This window comes from Heteronotia binoei, chromosome 20 (genome assembly GCF_032191835.1).
Source record: "Heteronotia binoei isolate CCM8104 ecotype False Entrance Well chromosome 20, APGP_CSIRO_Hbin_v1, whole genome shotgun sequence".
Classification (NCBI taxonomy): Eukaryota; Metazoa; Chordata; class Lepidosauria; order Squamata; family Gekkonidae; genus Heteronotia; species Heteronotia binoei.
The window spans coordinates 26,787,643-26,813,194 of NC_083242.1; the positions used below are offsets into that span (position 1 = coordinate 26,787,643).

Below are 25,552 nucleotides of genomic sequence, written 5' to 3' on the forward strand. Positions count from 1 at the left end.
TAACTATTTTAGAAGCCTCTAGAAAAAAAAGAAAATTTCTTTTTAAAGTGAGGCAGAAAGTCGCGACCGCCATTTTGGAGAAAATAAAAACTTTAAAAATTAATATCTGAGCCCAGGAGGCTCTGAGGACGGCGAAATTAGGCTTATTGAAGAAAGCAAGCTTCACTCTTTTAAACCTGATAGTTGAAATTTAATTTGGTGAGGTCAAAATTTTCGGTGTTTTTACATGTCAGACCACAAGCAAACCCGAGCAAGGACTGCTTCACTGGAGAAAATGCAGGACCAATTAGATGCAATGGAAGCCAGGATAATGAAAGGGATGAAGGAGATGATAACTGCTTCCAAAAAAGAAATTAGAAAAGATACTGAAGAGCTAAAAAAAGATATAGAAGATTTCAGAAATGAGACTGTAGTAACATCAAAGAAAGTGCAAGTGGTGGAAGGGAGAGTGAAAGTACATGATTCCACCCTGTTAAAAATACAAGAAAAAGTGGCAATTCATGACTGCAAATTGATGGAGACCCAGATACATCTGAGAGGAGTACCTGAGGATGAAGAAACTGATTTGAAAGAATATATAATAAAAATAATTGCGGAATTTTTGGAGGAAGATCTTGAAGGGACTAGAAATATGTATGACTATATGCATAGAGTGAACTCACTTTATGAAAAAAAAATAATCTACCAAGAGATGTGGTTATAAGATATATGACAAAAGAAATGGTGGGAAAGATCATGAATAAAAACTTTGAAAAGACATTGATAGTGGGAGGCAGTAGAGTAAGAATTATGAAGGAGATGCCAAGACAAGTGATAAATGACAGAAGAGCACACAAGAAATTGACAGAAAAATTATGGGACAATGAAATGAGGTATAAATGGATAATACCTGAAGGTTTGAGCTTTGAACTTCAAGGAAAAAGGATTATAATTACAAACACACAGAAACTGTGTAGATTTTGTGAAGAATTTGCACCATGATGGATTACAAATTATTATCTTGGAATGTAAATGGACTAAATTCACCACAAAAAAGAAAGGCAACGTTTCATTGGATTAAAAAGCAAAATTGTAATATAATTTGTTTTCAAGAAGTACATATCAAACAAAAGGATTACAATTTTTTATGGAATAAGCAATCAGGACTAGAATTTCATTCATTGGCTGAACAGAAAAAAAGGGGAGTGATTTTTTATATTAAACAAGAATTGGAGCCGAAATTAGTGTTTAAAGATAAAAATGGAAGCTTTGTAGCAGTAGAAATAATATTAAATGCAAAAAACCCGTTGTTATTGGGACTGTATGCACCAAATGGAGCAAAGGATGCTTTTTAAAAAGACATTATACAACAATTTGATGAAGTGACATATGATCAAGTTTTGATAATGGGGGACCAGAATCCAGAATAGGATAGATCCAGAATAGGATAGATCTGGGGAAAAAATAATAAAAAAGGAAAATTGCCAGTCTTTTTTTGAACTGGTCAAACAAGAAAACCTGGAAGATATATGGAGAAAATTTAACCCTGAAGTACGGGACTATACCTTTTTTTCAGCAAGACATAATACGTTTTCCAGAATTGACATGTTGTGGGGCACTAAGGATTTAGGCCTTATAACAAAGAAAATAGAGATTTTACCTAAAATAGGGGCTGATCATAACCCAATAATGTAGATTACAAAATTGTCTAAAAAGTCGAGAAGATGGAGGTTAAATGAAGATTTACTACAGAATAAAGAAACAGTGACATTTCTAGAAAATGAAACTAAAGTTTTCTTCCAAATAAACGATCAAGAAGATATAGAATTTCAGACGGTGTGGGATGCTTATAAAGCAGTAATGAGAGGAGCATTGATTGAACATATGAAGCTGCCTTCTACTGAATCAGACCCTTGGTCCATCAAAGTCAGTATTGTCTTCTCAGACTGGCAGCAGCTCTCCAGGGTCTCAAGCTGAGGATTTTCACACCTACTTGCCTGGACCCTTTTTGGAGATGCCAGGGATTGAACCTGAGACCTTCTGCTTCCCAAGCAGATGCTCTATTACTGAGCCACCGTCCCTCCCCAATTAGAGGGCAAAAGAAAAACAGATGTTGGACATTCAAAATGAAATAAAGAAAAAAGAAGGGGAACTGAGAAAAAGACCAGGGAAAAAGAAAATTATGAGGGAGATTACAATATTACAAACACAAATGAGACATTTGTTAAATAAAGAACTGGAATGAAATCTGAAAAGATTACAGCAGAAATCTTTTGAGGGAGCAAATAAACCTGAAAGTATTTGGCCTGGCAACTGAAAAAAAAGAGAGAAAGTAAAATTATTAATAAAATTGTGGTTGATGGAAGAGATTATATAATGTTTATAAATGAAAATCCCATACAAGTAACACCTTTGTTGTTAGTTAAAATACAAGAATATGGAGAACTGGCGGAACTTTATATTAATAAAGAAAAATCAAAACTTTTATGTGAAAATATGCAAGTAAGCAAACAAAAGGAACTGCAGAAGCTAACGGGTTGTGAAGTTACCTCTAAGGTAAAATATTTGGATGTGGAGATAACAATGAAGAATATTGATTTGTTTAAAAACAATTATGAGAAGCTATGGCGTAAAGTGGATGAAGATATGATAAAATGGAATAAACTTAATTTGTCATTGCTTGGCAGAATAGCTGCAATTAAGATGAATATTCTGCCAAGAATAATGTATTTGTTTCAAACTATTCCAATTGTGAAAGTAAACAATTTAATAAATGGCAAAGGAAAATTTCAGAGTTTGTGTGGGCTGGGAAGAAACCAATGATCAAAATGAAAATTTTAACAGATGCAAAAGAGAGAGGAGGATTCCAATTACCAGATTTAAAACTATATCATGAAGCAGTTTGTCTAGTGTGGATAAAATAATAATAATAATAATAATAATAATAATAATAATAATAATAATAATAATAAATTTTATTTGTACCCCGCCCTCCCCTGCCGAAGCAGGCTCAGGGCGGCTAACAATACGGTGCCCCATGGTGCACCAACAATAAAACAGTTACATTGAAAACATTAAATTAAACATTAAGTTAACCTTAAAAGCCTGAATTAAAACAATTAACTAAAACATATTATAACGCTATCCTTGACACTCTTCTAGTTGATGCTGATGGCGGATTTCCAGTTATTCATAAGCTAATTTAAAAAGGGTGGTCTTGCAGGCCCTGCGGAACTGATCAAGGTTCCGCAGGGCCCGCACCTCCTCTGGGAGTTGGTTCCAGAGATGTGGGGCTGCGGCCGAAAAGGCCCGAGAGCGAGTGTTCTGTAGTTTAATTTGTCTTGGCCCAGGGGTAGTCAGTCTGTTCTTTCCTACTGACCTCAGTGCTCTCTGGGGTTCATACGGGGAGAGACGGTCCTCCAGGTAGGCTGGTCCTCGGCCATATAGGGCTTTAAAGGTGATAACCAGCACTTTGTACTGGACCCGGTATACAATCGGTAACCAGTGCAGTTCGCGTAGCCCCGGCCGTACATGTTCCCATCTTGGGAGACCAAGCAACAGCCTGGCCGCCGCGTTCTGCACTAGCTGTAACTTCCGGGTCCGGCACAGAGGCAGCCCCATGTAGAGGGCGTTACAGTAGTCCAATCGTGAGGTGACCGTCGCATGGATCACCGTTGCTAGGTCCCGACGCTCCAGGAAAGGGGCCAACTGCTTTGCCCGCCTCAGATGGAAGAAAGCTGACTTGGCAGTGGCTGTTATCTGGGCCTCCATTGATAATGAAGGCTCCAGTAAGACACCCAGACTCTTCACCTGCTGCGCCGCCTTTAGCTGCACACCATCGAAGGTCGGGAGGGATATTTCCCCCCCTGGAGCGCCGCGACCCACACAGAGAACCTCTGTCTTTGCCGGATTCAGCTTCAGCCCACTCAGTCTAAGCCACGTTGCAATAGCCTGTAACGCCCGATCCAGGTCTTCCGGGGGGGAGGCGGGCCGGCCGTCCATTAGCAGATAGAGCTGGGTGTCATCTGCATATTGGTGGCAGCCCAGCCCAAACCTCCTGGCAATCTGGGCAAGGGGGCGCATATAGATGTTAAATAACATCGGGGAGAGGACTGCTCCCTGAGGCACCCCACAATCTAGTGTGCGCCTCTGGGATCGTTCACCCCCGATCGCCACCCTTTGTCCCCGACCCATGAGGAAAGAGGAGAGCCATTGTAAAGCAGACCCCTTAACCCCAATGTCGGCGAGGCGGTGGATCAGTAGCCGATGGTCGACCGTATCAAATGCAGCCGACAGATCTAATAACATCAGCACTGCTACACCGGCTCGATCCAGTTGCCGTTGGAGGTCATCTGCCAAGGCGACCAAGACCGTCTCCGTCCCGTGGCCCGGTCGGAAGCCAGACTGGCACGGGTCTAGGACAGAAGCGTCATCTAGAAATCTCTGTAGCTGCAACGCCACTGCCCTCTCGATGATTTTACCTAAAAATGGTAAATTAGACACCGGTCGATAGTTCGCCAATTCGGCCGGGTCTGCTGTTGATTTTTTCAAGAGGGGGCGGACCAAGGCCTCTTTCAGAGGCGTTGGAAAACGCCCCTCTAAGAGGGATCTATTTATGATGTCCCGTAAAGGACATCTAAGCTCCCTCTGGCAAGATTTAATCAGCCAGGAGGGGCAAGGGTCCTACCGCCGCCGCCATCGATGGCATCGAGTGTGTCGGTAAAAGAATGGGTGATGCTGTTAAACAAAAAACTCTTAGCGTTGGAAGGTCATGGAAATAAATTTGGTTGGCATGCTTATATGTACTATGTGAGAAAAAGATGGATGGTTTTTTCTCTCACCATTATATTAAAAACAATTTGCTAAATACATGGATGAAATATAAGAAATATGGGGATGAGAGAAAACCGTTATGGATAGTGCCAGCAGAAGTAATAAAAATAACAGCTGAGACGGGTGAAGAAAAGTGGTTGTCATATAATCAACTATTAAAAATACAAAGTGGCAAAATAGAATTGAAAACTGCTGAAGAGCTGAATAATAAATATGACTGGTTCCAAATGCAACAAATAAAGAGCTTGGTGGAAAATGATATTAAACCTGAAGGAATAAGAAAAGAGCAAACAGAAATGGAAAAAGTTCTGCTTGGAGACAATGAAAAATTAATTTCAGAATTATATAAATTACTCTTAAAATGGTCTACGGAAGATGAAGTAGTGAAATCTCAAATGATTAAGTGGGCAATTAATGTAAATAAAGAAATACAGATGGAAATTTGGGAATATTTGTGGAAGAATTCTATAAAGCTTTCGATGTGTCACAGTATTATAGAGAACTGTTTTAAAATGATATATAGATGGTATATGACTCCTAAAAAGTTGGCAAAGATGAACAATAAGATGCCAGAGAGATGTTGGAAATGTAAAAAACATGAAGGTTCTTTCTACCATACATGGTGGACTTGTGAAAGAGCAAAAAAGTATTGGTAGAAGATTCAACAAGAAATTTCTAGGATCTTGGGATACGAATTTAAGAAAGTTGCAGAGACTTTTCTGTTGGGATTACAAATGGAAAAATTTCCAAAAGAAGATAGAACTATAATTTGGTACTTGCTTTCAGCTGCTAGGACACTGTATGCGCAGTTGTGGAAGCAAGAAAAAATACCAGAAAAATGGGATTGGATTGTAAAAGTTATGACATGGAGTGAAATGGACAAATTAAGAAGAATTTTAAGAGACTATGACTTAGAACTTTTTAAGACGGAGTGGAAAAAGTTTAGAAGATATGTAGAAAAAAGAGTGGAAAATAAAAGGATATTGGACAATTTTTGATAATGATTAAGTCTTAGAAGGAAGAAGAATATTAATCTTTGTTTTTATTAGTTAAGGGTACCTTTAAATATTAGTATTTTAAGTAAATAACACCGGCGGGGGTCAAGTAACGGGGGGAGAGGTGGTTAGAAAGTAATATATGAGATAGATAAAAAGAAGTTATTAATGATGCAAAAAATAGATATTGTTACCATATGTTACTAAATAAAATTGTTTTAAAACAAAACCTACAGTTTCTTAGGAGATGTCATCATGGACTTGCACCCATCAATTCCCAAGCAGAGTCTTATGCTCAGCTACCAACCAGCCCTGACTTGTGTTTTCGAGAATCACCTGGTCTTTTTTTTAATATCCCCCTCCTTCGAAAGCTGCGGCTCTCTAATTACTTGAACATTATACTGCAACGCATGTGGCGGTGCGAAGTGAAAAATGTGACATTGGATAAACATTACCTTGCACTGCTATAGCAACTTCCGTCTAAGAGTACAAACATTTCCTTTCACAGCTTTCGAGTCCCTGCAACTGGGCTGTTAACTTGGACTGTTCGCCAACTCAGCTTAGTCTGATGCGTGGTTAGCACACAGGGCAGTGGAAGGGCTGGAGGCGAACAAGGAAGCCCACTATTTGATTTGGGTAAGGCCAATCACTCTTTCAGTCTCACTCAGAAACGGCAATGCTATGGTTGGAGACCTCCCACAGGCAATCTCCATCACTGCTGGGAGAGGAGGTGGGAGGATTTTTTTCAAAAAAATTGCCATCATACCAATGGTGTGATGTCACTTCCAGAGAAAACCCAGAAGTGACGTTGCATCATCATCCCTGTGGGTACACAGAGTTGTATGAAGGATGGGAGAAGGGAAACTTCCCCCTCTCCCTTTAACACTCAGTGGCCCACCTGTACCCTGAGAAAACATGCCTATGAACATATGAAGCTGCATTCTACTGAATCAGACCCTGGATCCATCATAGTCAGTCTTGTCTACTCAGACTGGCAGTGGCTCTCCAGGGTCTCAAGCTGAGGTTTTTCATGCCTACTTGCCTGGACCCTTTTTAGTTGGAGATGCCAGGGATTGAACCTGGGACCTTCTGCTTACCAAGCAGATGCTCTACCACTGAGCCACTATCCCTTGGTTCTCCAGGGTCTCAAGCTGAGGTTTTTCATGCCTCTTTGCCTGGACCCATTTTAGTTGGAGATGCTGGGAATTGAACCTAGGACCTTCTGCTTACCAAGCAGATGCTCTAGCACTGAGCCACCATTCCTCCTCATGAATATATGAACATATGAAGCTGCCTTATACTGAATCAGACCCTGGGTCCATCGAAGTCAGTCTTGTCTACTCAGACTGGCAGCGGTTCTCCAGGATCTCAAGCTGAAGTTTTTCACACCTACTTGCCTGGACCCTTTTTAGTTGGAGATGCCGGGGATTGAACCTGGGACCTTTTGCTTACCAAGCAGATGCTCTACCGAGCCACCGTCCCTCCCCAATACATTGTGTTGGACCAGAACTGAGGGGAACCAGATTCGAATTCCAATTTGGCTGTGAAGCAAGCTGGTTAACACTGGGTAGGTCACTCTCTTTCAGCCAGACTCACATAGCAAGGTTACGGTGGGGATAAAATAAAGGAAAGGCAAGCCAACTGTGGCACCCTGCGTTCCTTGGAATGTCCTCCCCACAGCACATTTTCAGATATGGATCCTCTCTGCTTTCCACGAGCATCACTCGGCTAGTTTAGGTTTGATGTTACCCTGCCCACGAGAGCTTCCTGTCCCTCTGGCACTCCACTCAGCGTTCCCATTATTTCAGAAGGACCCCCTTTGTCAATGCCCCCTACCTTCCCGACTGCCCTCCCCCTTTGCACACAGGCCAAAATTTAGTCTAGTTGAGGATGCAGCTCTCGGTGACTACTGGCCATCCTTCCTGTCACGTGGTTCTCAAAAATATAATGTTCATGTCTTGAGGCTCTCAAACATCCGGCAACAAATAAAAAGTTTGGTGGAGAATGATATTAAAACTGAAGGAATAAGGAAGGAGCAAACAGAAATGGAAAGAGTTCTGCTTGGGGATAATGAGAAATTAATTTCAAAAGTATACAAATTACTCTTACAATGGTCTACAGAAGATGAAGTAGTGAAATCTCAAATGATAAAATGGGCAATTAATGTAAATAAAGAAATAAAGATGGAATCGTGGGAATATTTGTGGAAAAATTCTATGAAACTTGCAACATGTCATAGTATTAAAGAAAACTGTTTTAAAATGATGTATAGATGGTATATAACTCCAAAAAAATTAGCAAAGATGAACAAGATGCCAGATAGGTGTTGGAAATGTAAAAAGCATGAAGGTTCTTTCTACCATATGTGGTGGACTTGTGAAAGGGCTAAAATGTTTTGGCAAATGATTCAGCAAGAGATTTCTAAGATCTTGGGATATGAATTTAATAAAGTGGCAGAGACTTTTCTGCTGGGATTACAAATGGAAAAATTTCCAAAAGAAGACAGAACTTTAATATGGTACTTGCTCTCAGCTGCTAGGACATTATATGCACAGCTGTGGAAGCAAGAAAAAATACCAGAGAAATGGGATTGGATTACAAAAGTTATGTCATGGAGTGAAATGGACAAATTAACAAGAAAATTAAGAGACTATGATTTGGAACTTTTTAAGTTGGAGTGGAAGAAATTCAGAAGATACGTAGAAAAAGAGTGGAAAATAAAAGGACATTGGACAATCTTTGATAATGATTAAGGTTTTTAAAATAAGAATATAACTTTTGGGGTTTTTTTCTTTTCTTCTCTTTCTTCTTTTTAATAGTTAAGGGTACCTTTAATATTTGCTTTCTTTAAGTAAATAACACTGGCGGGGGTCAAGTAACGGGGGGAGGGTGGGGGAAAAGTAAGATGTGGGGCAGAAAGTTTTTTCTTTCATTTTAAACTTTTATAAGTTGTAGATATAGTTTTGCTACCATATGTTACTAATAAAAATTTTTGCCTCAAACATCCGGCATTTATTCTATGCGGCTCTTACATCAAGCAAGTTTGGCCACCCCTGGTGTAGAGCAAGCCTGAAGCAGAAGCTATGCAAAAGAACAGTGGCAGCACAATATGTAAAATACAAAAATACAAAATATTGTGCAAAAACAAACCCTCTTGACTAGTGTATACAAAATTCTATTGACATGAAATGAACAGCCTACAACAGTGGGCATGCATTCATACAGTATAAATAGAAAACAAATAGAAAACTGGGATGATGACGGAAGAGGGGCCAGGGACAATCTTGCCAGGACCACACAGCAGAAGAAGGGACCAGTGCAGGCTAGGTCACTGAAGGTCAGGGGTCATTTGGTGGACCCACCAAAGCTTGGGGGGCCTTGGGAATTACTCAACGCGAAGAGGCAGGGATGGCCAAACTTGCTTAATTTAAGAGCCACATAGAATAAATGCCATTTCATTATATATTACAATGTAGTAAGATGACGACATTGGATTTATATCCTGCCCTCCACTCCGAATCACAAGAGTGGCTCACAATCTCTTTTATCTTCCTCCCCCACAACAGACACCCTATGAAGTGGTTGGGGCTGAGAGAGCTCTCCCAGAAGCTGCCCTTTCAAGGACAACTTCTGCCAGAGCTATGGCTGACCCAAGGCCATTCCAGCAGCTACAAATGGAGGAGTGGGGGATCAAACCTGGTTCTCCCAGATAAGAGTCCACGCACTTAACTACTACACCAATCTGGGTTGCCCAATCTTACCTCCTCACTGGCAGGGGGATGGGAGGGAGCTTTCCGAAAGGGGTGGAGTGGGGTGACATCACAGCACGTGACCTCCCAGACGTGATGACTTCATGCAGAAGTGACATCATCATGCCAGGGACACTGTTTTTTGGGCAAACTTTATGGGCTCAAACCATAGAGTTTCCCCCCAAACCAGAGCATCACTGCACGGCATCCCCGGTGTAATGACATCACTTCCGCATGACATCACATCGGGGACATGCTGGGGACGGGACTTTCCCCAGTCAGCCAGCAATGAGGGGCAGGAACCCACAAAATCAGGGGATCCCCTGTTCCCCGCTGCGAACTGGCACCCCCAGGGTCAATTGTTTCCTGCTTCTTCTGCCCCCACCTCCATTGCCTGAGGCCTGAAACAACTAATCCTCTCCACCAGTTTGGCGATGTAGTGCCTGAGGGCACCATGATGCCTGCCGACACCTTTCCTACTGCATGCCTACTCAGAAGTAAATCACACTGAAGACACATGAAGCTGCCTTGTATCGAATCACACCCTTGGTCCATCAAGGTCAGGACTGTCTGCTCAGACTGGCAGCGGCTCTCCTCAGGTCTTTCGTAGCACCCCCTGCAAGACCCTTTAAACCAGGGGTGTCAAACACGCGACCCGGGGTTCAAGTCTGACAAGACTGGGCCCAGGGTTCAAATCAGGCCCTCAGAGGGCTCCTCTTAGGCCCCCGAGCAACTGGCTGTCATCTGCTTCCTTCTCCCTCTCTCTTGCTTCCGTTTGCCTCACAGCTTGCTTTGCCAGGCTTGCTCAACTGCACAGGAGCTACAGAGCAAAGTCTCTATTTTCTCCATTGGCTCCTCCTTTGGGGAGGAAGGGGGGGGAGAGACAGTTTGCTTTCCTAGGCTCTCTCAATCACACAGCAGAACTTCTGAGCCAAGTCTCTCTTCCTTCTCTTGGCTGAGGTTCCTCTCCCTCCTGGTCCCCTGGGGAAGGAAGAAAAGAGCCAGAGCTTCCTTTGCCCAATTCCCTGGTTCCCGTGGAAGAAAAACAAAGAAAGCACCTTTAAGACCAATAGGTGCCAATGTTTTAAGCATGTTTTATCTTGTGTTTTTTTTAAAATGGGTTTCTCTGTGTCCTTTAAAAAGTTTATATCTCTGTTATCTAATCTTAAAAAAGGTGCACACACGGGCCAGCCTGACGTGGCTCGTCCCAACAAGGTCTCATTTAAGTCAGATCCGGCCCTCATCACAAATGAGTTCGACACCCCTGCTTTAAACGGAAGCTGCTGGGGCCTGAGGCCTACTGCGTGCAAAGCGGAGGGGCTCTTCCTCTGAACCACAGACCCAACACTTGAACGTCTGTTGCATGCCAGAGAGATTCTTCCAGTTAACAGCTCTCCCTTTCTGCATCTGATCCTTTAGACTGGAGATTCTGGGGCTCGAACCTGGGACCTTGTGCGTGCAAAGCAGGTGCTGTACCGCTGAGCCACAGCAGAAAAGAGCCAGAGTCCAGCAGCACATTAAAAACTAACAAAATTTGTGGCAGGGTATGAGCTTCCATGAGTCACCGCTCCCTTCTTCGGATACCACAGCTCCTCCTCACATTGAACTCATCAGGGCTTGTTCTCCAGTAAGTGAACTTAGGACTCCAGCATCCGTATTCTGGCTCTGCTCTGGCCAGTCATGGAAACAATTATGCACAATAAGAAGTATGCAAACCTTTCCTATTTCCAAGATATACCCTGGGTCACAGATTTTAGCTTTGGTTAGAATTACCTTGGCCCAGGATTACGCTTTCCGCACAATTGTTTTTAACACTGCACTTAGAACAGTCGCTTCCCCTCTTTTGAAATTCTCCATCCTCTAAACATTTCTCAAGACACAGATCCCCAGCACGGGTTCCAGAACTTTATCCCATGGTGGGGGTGGTGGAAAGCACCATCAAGTCTCAGCTGGAGGAGGAGGAGGAGGAGGAAGAATGATTAAAGGGCTGGAGCACTTTCCCTATGAAGAAAGGTTGAAACGCTTGGGACTCTTTAGCTTGGAGAAACGTCGACTGAGGGGTGACATGATAGAGGTTTACAAGATAATGCATGGGATGGAGAAAGTAGAGAAAGAAGTACTTTTCTCCCTTTCTCACAATACAAGAACTCGTGGGCATTCGATGAAATTGCTGAGCAGACAGGTTAAAATGGATAAAAGGAAGTACTTCTTCACCCAAAGGGTGATTAACATGTGGAATTCACTGCCACAAGAGGTGGTGGCGGCCACAAGTATAGCCACCTTCAAGAGGGGTTTAGATAAAAATATGGAGCACAGGTCCATCAGTGGCTATTAGCCACAGTGTGTGTGTATATATAAAAATTTCTGCCACTGTGTGACACAGAGTGTTGGACTGGATGGGCCGTTGGCCTGATCCAACATGGCTTCTCTTATGTTATGTTCTTAAGAAGAGAAGCTAGCCTGGAGGAAGCTGCTGAGAGGTGATATGATCACCATCTTCAAGGACTTGAAGGGCTGTCATATAGAGGATGGTGTGGAATTGTTTCTTGTGGCCCTGGAAGGTAGGACCAGAACCAGTGGGTTGAAATTAAATCAAAAGATTTTCTGGCTCAACATTAGGAAGAACTTCCTGACCGTTAAGAGCGGTTCCTCAGTGGAACAGGCTTCCTCGGAAGGTGGTGGGCTCTCCTTCCTTGGAGGTTTTTAAACAGAGCCTAGATGGCCATCTGACAGTGATGAAGATCCTGTGAATTTAGGGGGAAGTGTTTGTGAGTGAACATATGAACATATGAAGCTGCCTTCTACTGAATCAGACCCTCGGTCCATCAAAGTCAGTCTTGTCTACTCAGACTGGCAGCGGCTCTCCAGGGTCTCAAGCTGAGGTTTTTCATGCCTCTTTGCCTGGACCCTTTTTAGTTGGAGATGCCGGGGATTGAACCTGGAACCTTCTGCTTCCCAAGCAGATGCTCTACCACTGAGCCACCGTCCCTCCACCGTCCCTTGTGCAGGGGGTTGATGACCCTAGAGGTCCCTTCCAACCTTATGATTCTATGATTCTAAGAAGAAGAAGAAATTGGATTTATATCCCACTCTCCACTCTGAATCTGAGTCTCAGAGCGGCTCACAATCTCCTTTATCTTCCTCCCCCACAACAGACACCCTGTGAGGTGGGTGGGGCTGAGAGAGCTCTCCCAGAAGCTGGCCTTTCAAGGACACCTCTGCAAGAGCTATGGCTGACCCAAGGCCATTCCAGCAGGTGCAAGTGGAGGAGTAGGGAATCCAACCCGGTTTTCCCAGGTAAGAGGCCGCACACTTAACCGCTACACCAAACTGGCCCTTATGGCAGCCCACCCCCAAAGGTTTTTAAAGGCAACAGATGTTCAGACGTGGCTGGTCACTGCCCACCTCTGCACAGCAACCCTGGACTTCCTTGGTGGTCTCCCAGCCAGGTACCGCCCCGCTTAGTTTCTGAGATCTGACGAGACCGGGCTAGCCTGGGCCCTCCATCCTACAACATTTTACTGGCAAAAACAGGGACCCACCGGCTAACAGCCATATTCTCAGTACTAAAAATTGCTGCCTCAAAAGACCACTCCATGCTCTGCATTCCATCTTTGTTTGTACTGTAAAAACCTGCCTTCCTCCTTTCATGGGCCAGGACAGAATTTGTTTTTTTCAATTAAAGACATATCAGAAGAAAGGCCAGAACTGCCCAGTGATGTTCTATCGCGCTTCAGAATCTATTTCAGTGGCCACCATATGTGACAGACTCCACCACACTGCAAGGAACTTCAAGACGCATGAACTGGGAGTCAACAGAGATGCTACAACCATCCATGCACTCAGATCTTTAATGTGCAGAGAGGCCGGTTAGGGCTGCCAGGTCAGATTGACCCAACAGCAGGAGAGGGACTTTCTGGGAGTGTGGGGGTCCCTATTACTGGCTCTCCAGAGGAGCTGGTGGATCACTGTGTGAGACAGGATACTGGACTAGTTGGACCGTTGGTCTGATCCAGCAGGGCTCTTCTGATGTCCTTATCAGGGGAAGGCCTTGGCCTCTCTGTCCTGTGGTTGGCCCTCCAGAGGAGCTGGTTGGCCACTGAATGAGACAGGATGTTGGACTAGATGGACCTTCACTGGTCTGATCCAGTAGGGCTCTTCCAATGTTCTTATCAGGGGAAGGCCTCGGCCTCTCTGCCCTGTGGTTGGCCCTCCAGAGGAGCTGGTTGGCCACTGAATGAGACAGGATGTTGGACTAGATGGACCTTCACTGGTCTGATCCGGCAGGGCTCTTCCAATGTTCTTATCAGGGGAAGGCCTCGGCCTCTCTGCCCTGTGGTTGGCCCTCCAGAGGAGCTGGTTGGCCACTGAATGAGACAGGATGTTGGACTAGATGGACCTTCACTGGTCTGATCCAGCAGGGCTCTTCCAATGTCCTTATTAGGGGAAGGCCTCGGCCTCTCTGTCCTGTGGTTGGCCCTCCAGAGGAGCTGGTTGGCCACTGAATGAGACAGGATGTTGGACTAGATGGACCTTCATTGGTCTGATCCAGTAGGGCTCTTCCAATGTTCTTATCAGGGGAAGGCCTCGGCCTCTCTGCCCTGTGGTTGGCCCTCCAGAGGAACTGGTTGGGCACTGTGTGAGACAGGATGCTGGACCAGATGGACCCTCACTGGTCTGATCCAGCAGGGCTCTTCTGATGTTCTTCTCAGGGGAAGGCCTCGGCCTCTATGCCCTGTTGTGGGCCCTCCAGATGAACGGGTTGGCCACTGTGTGAGACAGGATGCTGGACCAGATGGACCCTCACTGGTCTGATCCAGCAGGGCTCTTCTGATATGTTGCCTCTCATCTGCTGTGCTACAGTCTAAGGAAAGCTTCCCCATATCCTTCTTTCTGAGTTTATACACTGAGCCTCCAAGAGAAGGGCTAAGAAAGACGACCCACAGTTAATCAAACTGAACTCAGCTAGGTGGACAAATTGCCTGCGAGCCTACAATGTAGATTCGAGTATTTAGGAAGGGTTCCATGATTAATAGCAAGTAATAAACAAAACCATACATAGTAGCTAAACTGGAGCACTGGCAGCTTAAAAGTCTAGCAAGATGCTTGGGGTGAACACCTCATACCCTCAAAATCTTGTTGGGTCTTCATGGCGCTACTGAACTTGAATCTAGCTGTTCTACTGCAGACCAACACGTCTGCCCTCTGAAAACAAAACCATGCATAATCCACAGAGACACCTGAATGTAGATTTCCCTAACATCTAAGACAAACTTATTTGTTATGAGGGTCGAATCTGGCAAAAATGAGACCTTGTCGGGCTGGGCCACGTTTGGACCATGTCGGACCAAGATATGTGTGTACCTATTTAAGAATAGATTGCAGAGATACAAACGTTATAAAGGACACAGGCAAACACAATTAAAGATTTTTTTTTAAATTAAAACATGCTTAAAACATTAGCACTCGTTGCTCATAAAGGTGCTTTCTTTGTATTTCTCCCATGGGATCCGGAGGGGGAGGAGCCTCAGCCAACAGAAGGGAGAGGCTTGGCTCAGTAGCTCTGCTGTGCGATTGAGAGAGCCTGGCAAAGCAAGCTAACCTTTCTCCCCAAAGGAGGAGCCTCAGCCAATGGAGAAAATAGAGGCTTTGCTGTGCAGCTCCTGTGGGATTGAGCAAGCCTTGGAAAGCAAGCAGAAGGAAGCAAGAGAGAGGGAGAAGGAAGCAGATGATACCCAGTTGACTGGGGGCCTGATTCGGCCCCATGGGCCACATGTTTGACATCCCTCATCTAAGAGGTCACATACCCTCCTATACTGCAAGAACACACTCAGAACACCCAAATTCTTGCTCCCGGGATGACGGTCCGAGCTCTGCTGCCTGCACACAGTAATACCTTGCAAGAGGCTCTGCTCTGCTGAGGTTGCAGTCGTTGCCTCTGCAAAGGCAACAGATTGCTTCTGTCGCTTCTGCCAGTTTAAAAACCAAGAAGTTGTTTGTTCTTCGAGTCCACCAAGAAAGAGCTCCTTGTCCAAGAAGCGTTTATCAACAGCTCCAAATATTTCTTAGCGACTCCCACATACGAACCAGCAGGCCAGACGCTGTGTGGGCATCCCTGCGGGGGCAGTCTTAGCCAACCCACCCATGGCCCCTCCTCCTCCTCCAAAAGAGGGGAGAAATGAAGAAGAGAAGGTGCTTGCTTCCACTCAAGCCGGGTTTTGTCTGGGTCTCAGGCAGACGCCCCAGCATCTCTGTGCATCTGTTTACATGGATCAACCCCAGAGACAAAAGTATATTGGAAAGGGAAAGGCCCCCTGTGCAAGAGAGCCGGTTTGGTGTAGTGGTTAAGTGCACGGACTCTTATCTGGGAGAACCGGGTTTGATTCCCCACTCCTCCACTTGCACCTGCTGGAATGGCCTTGGGTCAGCCATAGCTCTGGCAGAGGTTGTCCTGGAAAGGGCAGCTGCTGTGAGAGCCCTCTCCAGCCCCACTCACCTCACAGGGTGTCTGTTGTGGGGGAGGAAGGTAAAGGAGATTGTAGGCCGCTCTGAGACTCTGTCCTTGAAAGGGCAGCTGTTGTGAGAGCCCTCTCCAGCCCCACCCACCTCACAGGGAGTCTGTTGTGGGGGAGGAAGGTAAAGGAGATTGTAGGCCGCTCTGAGACTCTGTCCTTGAAAGGGCAGCTGCTGTAAGAGCCCTCTCCAGCCCCACCCGCCTCACAGCGTGTTTGTTGTGGGGGAGGAAGAGAAAGGAGATTGTCGGCCGCTCTGAGACTCTTCGGAGTGGAGGGTGGGATATAAATCCAATATCTTCTTCTTCTTCTTCTTCAAGCACCAGTCATTTCCGACTCTGGGGTGACGTTGCTTTCGCAACGTTTCACGGCAGACTTCTTACAGGGTGGTTTGCTATTGCCTTCCCCAGTCATCTACACCATCTTTTGTGGTGGTGGGGCCCATTCCCCCCCTCCCTTACCAGTTCACAGCTCTGAAAGTGGAATGGCTGGAAGCACTTTGCTCAGGGATGCATATAATGGACCTCATAGTCCAATTCACTTGAAACGTGGCATGTGTTCAGTGGATAGGTAGCACTAGAACCCCTACAATTTTGGTATCATTTCGTTGAAAAACAGCCTTCCCCAGTCATCTACACTTCCCTCCCAGCAAGCTGGGGACTCATTTTACCGACCTCGGAAGGATGGAAGGCTGAGTCAACCTCGGGCCGGCTACCTGAATCCAGCTTCTGCTGGAATCAAACTCAGGTCATGAGCAGAGAGTTCAGACCACAGTACTGCAGTGCTGCTGCTTTACCACTCCGCGCCACGGGGCCACAAAGTATATTGACTCCCCACCTTAAGAGGTAACTTCTCAAGATCCTCCACCTAAACAACAGAACTGGCAGCACATGCTAATAACCAGGGCTTTTTTAGTAGCAGGAACTCCTTTGCATATTAGGCCACAAACCCCCGACATAGCCAGTCCATAGAGCTTACAGTAGGTCCTGTTCTAAGAGCCTTGTAAGCTCTTGGAGGATTGGCTACATCAGGGGTGTGTGGCCTAATATGCAAAGGAGGTACTGCTAGAATTCTTTACAGGGCTCTTAGAACAGGGCCTACTGTTAGCTCTTGGAGGATTGGCTACATCAGGGGTGTGTAGCCAAATATGCAAAGGAGGTCCTGCTAGAATTCCTTATAGGGCTCTTAGAACAGGGCCTACTGTTAGCTCTTGGAGGATTGGCTACATCAGGGGTGTGTGGCCAAATATGCAAAGGAGGTCCTGCTAGAATTCCTTATAGGGCTCTTAGAACAGGGCCTACTGTTAGCTCTTGGAGGATTGGCTACATCAGGGGTGTGTGGCCTAATATGCAAAGGAGGTCCTGCTAGAATTCCTTATAGGGCTCTTAGAACAGGGCCTAATGTTAGCACTTGGAGGATTGGCTACATCAGGGGTGTGTGGCCTAATATGCAAAGGAGTTCCTGCTAGAATTCCTTACAAGGCTCTTAGAACAGGGCCTACTGTTAGCTCTTGGAGGATTGGCTACATCAGGGGTGTGTGGCCAAATATGCAAAGGAGTTCCTGCTAGAATTCCTTACAAGGCTCTTAGAACAGGGCCTACTGTTAGCTCTTGGAGGATTGGCTACATCAGGGGTGTGTGGCCTAATATGCAAAGGAGGTCCTGCTAGAATTCCTTACAAGGCTCTTAGAACAGGGCTTACTGTTAGCTCTTGGAGGATTGGCTACACCAGGGGTGTGTGGCCTAATATGCAATGGAGGTCCTGCTAGAATTCCTTACAGGGCTCTTAGAACAGGGCTTACTGTTAGCTCTTGGAGGATTGGCTACACCAGGGGTGTGTGGCCTAATATGCAAAGGAGGTCCTGCTAGAATTCCTTACAAGGCTCTTAGAACAGGGCTTACTGTTAGCTCTTGGAGGATTGGCTACACCAGGGGTGTGTGGCCTAATATGCAAAGGAGGTCCTGCTAGAATTCCTTACAGGGCTCTTAGAACAGGGCCTCCTGTAAGCTCTTGGAGGATTGGCTACATCAGGGGTGTGTGGCCTAATATGCAAAGGAGTTCCTGCTATGAAAAAAGCCCTGCTAATGGCATGGAAGGATAGGGGCAGCAACCTACCAAGAACAGAAAGTGGGAACAGCAGTTGGTCAATACAGGCATCTGGCACAAAGGCTTTGTTCACTGGGCCCCTCTGCCTCTCAGCAAGATTTCTTACTGTGCCTGCTGCAAAGCAACAATTACAAGAAAAGGTTTCCTCGCAGTGGAAACTTCTCTGCGCCATCTGCATGCTGGGGCACTGCAAAGTTCTGGTGACCACCCTGCCCTTGAAATCAGAAGCTCTGCGCCACGTTAACGTAAGCAGTCCCTTGTTTGCTTTGGGGCGTGATGAGGAAATAGGTGTGATGCGCTTGACATATACTGGCTTCGCTTGACTTTACTGGCTCCCATTTCCAAACGCAGAAACTTCTTTTATTAGCTGTAAACAATAAGGAAGCCAGAATTTTCTTGTCTGTAATCTCGTGTCGCCCAGACCTGGAAATCTCAGGCTAACCTGATCTTGTCGGAGCTCGGAAGCTAAGCAGGGCTTCCCCTGGTTCATACTTGGATGGGAGACCACCAGGGTTGTTAAGCATTGCTATGCAGAGGCAGGCAAGGGCAAACCACCTCTGGTCCCACTAGTGGACCTTCTGATGGCAGCTGGGCAGGTTTTTTTGGCCACTGTGTGATACAGTGCTGGATTGAATGGGCCATTGGCCTGATCCAACATGGCTTCTCTTATGTGACACAGAGTGTTGGACCGGATGGGCCATTGGCCTGATCCAACATGGCTTCTCTTATGTTCTTATGTGACACAGAGTGTTGGACCGGATGGGCCATTGGCCTGATCCAACATGGCTTCTCTTATGTTCTTATGTGACACAGAGTGTTGGACCGGATGGGCCATTGGCCTGATCCAACATGGCTTCTCTTATGTTCTTATGTGACACAGAGTGTTGGACTGGATGGGCCACTGGCCTGATCCAACATGGCTTCTCTTATGTTCTTATGTGACACAGAGTGTTGGACCGGATGGGCCATTGGCCTGATCCAACATGGCTTCTCTTATGTTCTTATGTGACACAGAGTGTTGGACCGGATGGCCACTGGCCTGATCCAACATGTCTTTTCTTATGTTCTTATGTGACAGAGTGTTGGACTGGATGGGCCATTGGCCTGATCCAACATGGCTTCTCTTATGTTCTTATGTGACACAGAGTGTTGGACCGGATGGCCACTGGCCTGATCCAACATGGCTTCTCTTCTGTTCTTATGTGACACAGAGTGTTGGACTGGATGGGCCATTGGCCTGATCCAACATGGCTTCTCTTCTGTTCTTATGTGACACAGAGTGTTGGACTGGATGGGCCACTGGCCTGATCCAACATGGCTTCTCTTATGTTCTTATGTGACACAGAGTGTTGGACTGGATGGGCCATTGGCCTGATCCAACATGGCTTCTCTTATGTTCTTACGTGACACAGAGTGTTGGACTGGAGGGGCCACTGGCCTGATCCAACATGGCTTCTCTCATGTTCTTATGTGACACAGAGTGCTGGACTGGATGAGTCATTGGCCTGATCCAACATGGCTTCTCTTATGTTCTTATGTGACACAGAGTGTTGGACCAGATGGGCCATTGGCCTGATCCAACATGGCTTCTCTTATGTTCTTATGTGACACAGAGTGTTGGACTGGATGGGCCACTGGCCTGATCCAACATGGATTCTCTTATGTTCTTATGTGACACAGAGTGTTGGACTGGATGGGCCATTGGCCTGATCCAACATGGCTTCTCTTATGTGACACAGAATGCTGGACTGGATGAGCCATTGGCCTGATGCAACATGGCTTCTCTTATGTTCTTCTGTGACACAGTGTTGGACAGGTTGGGCCATTGGCCTGATCTAACATGGCTTCTCTTATGTGACACAGAGTGTTGGACTGGATGGGCCATTGGCCTGCTCCAACATGGCTTCTCTTATGTTCTTATGCCTTCTTGATCACAGAAGACCAACCTTTTGCGAAAGGGAACAGCTACAGGAGTCAGTCCAAATTTGGCAGCTCTGTTCGTAGCCTGCCAAATGTTTGGTGACCCTCTGTTTTCGCAGGGTTAGCTACAGGCAAAACGGAGAGGGTTCCTACAAGGACCTGGTGGGCCACCAGAGATGGTTATTTGGCTGCATTTGGATTGTGGGATCCCTAGTTCATATACGCGTGACTCCACTAAGCCAAATCTGTCTGCTCTGTATGGCAGCAGCAAGGTAGGGTTTCGTATGGAGGTCTTTCACATCACCTGCTACCTGATCTTTTTGGCTGAAGATGCCGGGGATTGAACCTGGGACCTTCTACATACAATGCAGACACTCTGCTACCGAAATCACACAGTTGGTCGCATGAAGTCACCTACTGAGTTCAACCCTCAATCTATCAAGGTCAGCCTTGTCTACTGCGACCTAGAATGCCAAGAGCCACATACCATGACCGAAATACAAAGGGAAAAAAAAAAAAACTTTAACAGCCTTATATACAAAAGAATGTTTGTGTGGATCAGGGTGGCCAAAGTTGCTTAGCATAAGAGCCATATAGAATAAACGTCAGAGGTCTGACAACGGCAAGACATGAACATTAGATGTTTGAGAGCTGGGAGGGAGCGAAAGAAGGAAGGAAGGAAAAGAGATGGAGGGGGAGAAGAGAGGTGGGAAGAAAGCAACTTTAAATTCATTCTCCAAGCTGCCTGATGTCTTGGCTTGGATAAGTGATTTAAAGAGAGAAATGCCTTCTCCAAGCTGCCCAATGGGGCAGTGGAAGCTTTGAGAACCGCACAATGTGTGTGAAAGAGCTTTATGTGGCTCCTGAGCCGCAGTTTGGCCACCCCTGGTGTGAATGTTGGGAACTGAACCTGGGACCTTCGTCATGCCAAGCCGATGCTCTACCCCTAAGCCGCAGACCCTCCTGATACACAAATGTGAGCAGCAGTAAAGAGAAAAGAGCAACCCTCTGCTGGGAATTGCATGTTCATCAACTCACCGACGCTTGTGATTTTCTGAGTTGCCAGGTCCTGCAGCAAGGCTTCGATCGCCGGGTTGTGTCTGGAGTACAGTTCGTATCGATTCACGCCAATGTGGAACTTGAGCCAGTTTGGGTAGGAATCAACGGCCGCCTCTCCGGTGGGTAAGAATTCTTCATCCTCATGGCCTTCGTTTTGCCTACCCGAGAGAAAACAAGCAGAGAGACGGCAGAATATTAGGTTTCGTGGAAATGCCAGCAATGCACTTTGCGCAAGGAGGACGGGACCGTTTCCAGGCTACGAGAGATGCCAAGAAAGCACTATGTAGGTCAAAACACCAAGTCTTAAAACAATAAAAAGCCCCTTGATTGAATTTCAGGCCAGATTTCTGGTTTCCTTGTTCTTTGGGACCACCGCTTTTGCTTATGCTGTTTTGAGGAAGAGGGCTCAAAAGAGTTGCCAACAAAGAAACTCAACTCTTTTGATACTCCTATGCAGCCAAAGAACATGTACGCAGTGTAAAGAAAGAGGACATCTCTGATTGGACAACATAATATTCACACACCACCGGTGCATCTAGCTTTGTAAGAACCTAAGAAAAGCCATGTTGGATCAGGCCAGTGGCCCGTCCATTCCAACACTCTCTGTCACACACTGGCCAAAAAACCAGGCACCATCAGGAGGTCCTCCAGTGGGGCCAGGACATCAGAAGCCCTCCCACTGTGCCCCCCCCCCACAAGAACCAAGAATACAGAGCGTCACCCCCCAACAATACGCTGTGGCTAATACGCACTGATGGACCTCTACTCCATATGTTTATCCAATTGTGTCCTGGCCTCAGCTCCCAAGATTCTTAGGGGACTTGACTACATGTTATACTGTTTATGGGTCCAGCCAATGGCCTATCAACCAGATATGCATTGGGAGTTCCATGCTGAAACTTAATTCCTAAGCATATGGAGGTCCTATTCAGATTGGGACCAAAGTGCAAGGTGATATGGTACTTAAACCCTGTGCTATATTCCCAACATGAAACAATCCTCAGGAGTTGTTATTTGCTCCATTGGGGAAACACAGGTCTTTTCTGCATTCTCCTTTTCTTTGTTTATAAGTTCATGGGTTTTTGGGGGGAGGGGGAGTTTTGTTCCCTCTAGTGATCGATTCATTATTACACTGGTTTATATCCAGCGTAAAAAACTGCAGTTTAAACCTGCAGGGGATATGCAGGACATAAACTGATGTAATATCAAATCAGCCACTAGAGGGAGCAAAACACAGGGAGAGCAGACATCTCTCCCCTCCCTGAGGAAACAGGAACTTTATATGTGAGAAAAAGGAGAAAGTCCATACAACTACTGATGTGGCCAAAAACACTATATGGAGGCACCAAGGATTGAACTGAGGACTTAGAACAGTTCCTCAGTGGAACAGGCTTCCTCAGAAGGTGGTGGCTCTCCTTCCTTGGAGGTTTTTAAACAGAGGCTAGATGGCCCTCTGACAGCAATGAAGATCCTGTGAATTTAGGGGGAGGAACTTGTGAGTTTCCTGCATTGTGCACAGATGACCCTGGAGGTCCCTTCCAACTCTTATGATTCTATGACTTACTACATGCCATGAATGCAATGTACCACTGAGCCACAGTCTCTCGCTTGAGGTCACTGGTATCGCCCTTGAGATACCAGGTTTACAAATTACATTGTGGCACCTAATATCTTCTGCAATAATATATCATCATCATCATCAGTATGAGGTTTTTATTATGATGATAGCCAGGGTTGCCCCATATTTACATACATACCACAACACCTCTGACTTATTATAGCTTGAATAAAATTATAACAAACCATGAAGACTTAGTAGCAGTTTTTGATAGCAATGATTAAAAAATATAGTCATGGAAAAATGAGCCTGGTGTTTAAACGATCTAGGAGTCTGGTGCAGGTGGGCGGGGGGGAAGGGACTGGCTCCTAGAGGGACAGAAAACTAACCGAGTCCTGTTTTATACTCACTGGCCTATCTGGTGATGCTCGGATGTGTTGTCATGTCACACCAAACGGTGACCCCTCCCTCGCTCGAGGGGTTTTCAAGGCAAGTGATGCTCAGAGGCGGTTTGCCTGTGTAGCAACCCTGGACTTCCTTGGTGGTTTCCCAAGCCAATACTAACCAGGGCTGGTCTTCCTTAGCTTCTGAGATCTGACCAGCCTGGGCCAGCTCAGGGCACTGGCCTATCTAGCTCCGGCTAGCCCAGGCCCAGGCCTCATTTTGGCCAGGAGCTCACAGGAGTGGAGCTCTGGAACCTCTACATTTTATTGTGCTCTTTCTTGGCCACCCCCCCTCCAAATACTTGATTTCTGGGCTCCATTGTTCAAACCCCGTGTCACACAACTGTGGCCTAGGAGGGCCTTCTACTGGCTGCCACCACTCTGGTCAGGGTCTACACGGGAGAGCCCAGAGCACCCAGCCACCCCTGGACCTTCCTTAGGAGTAAATACCTCTTAACTGTGACCAAGAAGATGCAAGGACCCAAGCAAGAGAACAACAACAAGTTTGTTTATATTTCTCAAATAGTAAGTGGATAAAAACAGTGAATATATATACATATATACACACACATACATACATATACATATATACACATGTATATATATACAAACATATGCATATATATACATATATATACACACATATACATATATACACACACACACACACACACACACATATACATACATATACACAAAAGAAAAGTAAAGGTGCAAGCACCAGTTGTTTCCGACTCTGGGGTGATGTTGCTCTCACGTTTTCACGGCAGACTTTTTATGGGGTGGTTTGCCATTGCCTTCCCCAGTCATCTACACTTTCCCCCCAGCAAGCTGGGGACTCATTTTACCGACCTCGGAAGGATGGAAGGCTGAGTCAACCTCGAGCCGGCTGCCTGAACCCAGCTTCCACCGGGATTGAACTCAGGTCATGAGCAGAGCTTAGGACTGCAGTACTGCAGTTTTACCACTCTGCGCCACGGGGCTCTTACACATATACATTCATACACACACATACAGTAAAGAGGAGTGCAAATAAGCAGAAGCCCTGACACAACTACCTAGACATTCCCTTCCTCTAATACCAGAACTCACCCCCTTGGGTAAGGGATCTCTCCTGCTGCCTTCTCTCCTGCAGCCTTTTCCAGAAAGGACCTCCTCTCAGGTTCCACCCCTCGCTGGGCTAGTTTCCCTCTAAAACCTTGCCACCCAATCAGAGGGACAGAGGGAATCCTGGGAGATGTAGGCTTTCTGTAGTAACTCCTAGACAGGCTTCTCTGGAGCCTATAGGTCTCCAGGGGTGGCCAACGGTAGCTCTCCAGATTTTTTTTGCCTACAACTCCCATCAGCCCCAGCCAGCATGGCAAATGGATGGGACTGATGAGAGTTGTAGGCAAAAAAAAAAAAATCTGGAGAGCTTCCGTTGGCCACCCCTGCACTAGACCATTACACCCCCTGTGAGAATTTTGTTGAACTCTAAGATATGACAAACTTCCTAATATTTCCCCCTCCCACAAAAATGGGAAAATAACCAAAACATATAAACCAGACCAACAGAAATCATCATGCCGCTGTGGCCACGTAGGAGAAAGTCATTTATAAAGTATGACGGGAGTCAGGTTCTATTAGGGCAATTCTAACTCAAGAATCATTTTAAGGTAGGTGCTGAGCTGATATAATTTAGTGCATCCTCCGGTGATGTCGGGAGTGTGTGGCATCACAAATGAGTTGCGCTAATGAGCTCCAGCACCTCTTTTTCTACAAAATGACCCCTGCCCAGACCAGTCTGCCTGGCAGCTGTTCTTCAACATCTGGAAGGAATAAAGGGGTCTTTCTCAACATCTTCTATATGAGAGCCTGCCAACTGGAGATGTCAGAGATGGCACTTGGGACTTTCCACAACCCAAACATGCAGGGCTTTTTTGGTAGCAGGAACTCTTTTGCATATTAGGCCACACGCCCCCCGATGTAGCCAATCCTCCAAGAGCTTACAGGGCTCTTAGAACAGGGCCTACTGTAAGCTCCAGGAGGATTGGCTACATCAGAGGGGTGTGGCCTAATATGCAAAAGAGTTCCTGCTGCAAAAAAAGCCCTGCAGACATGTGATCTGCTACTGAGTTTATTATAATGCTCGCAACATTCTCATTTCTCTTTGCTGTGTGCGTGCAGAGCAGCCGCACCGAAGCGCAGACGGGCTCCCTGAAATATGTGTCCTGCACTGCTGGCTGTTTAGCAACTCACAGTTAAAGCTACCACTGAATCAAAAGAACGCGACTGCCCGGCGGAAGGCTTGGCTCCATCTTCCAGAGTGGAAACGGAACACGCCAGAAAAGCAGAACGGGGACTCATAACAAAGTTGTGTCGTTATTACAAAAAAATCTAGGGAAAGGTAAAGTGCTGG

The 25,552-nt window shown here is 45.9% G+C and overlaps 1 protein-coding gene across 1 annotated transcript in view; it reads right to left on the reverse strand.

The window, feature by feature from the left end:
- Positions 1-25,552, reverse strand: part of FAM20C (FAM20C golgi associated secretory pathway kinase) — a 167,835-nt gene that overhangs the window by 121,659 nt on the left and 20,624 nt on the right. Inside the window, exon 2 of the mRNA XM_060260735.1 lies at positions 21,133-21,311. Coding sequence (XP_060116718.1) covers positions 21,133-21,311 — 179 coding nt within the window. The remainder of the gene's footprint in view (positions 1-21,132; positions 21,312-25,552) is intronic.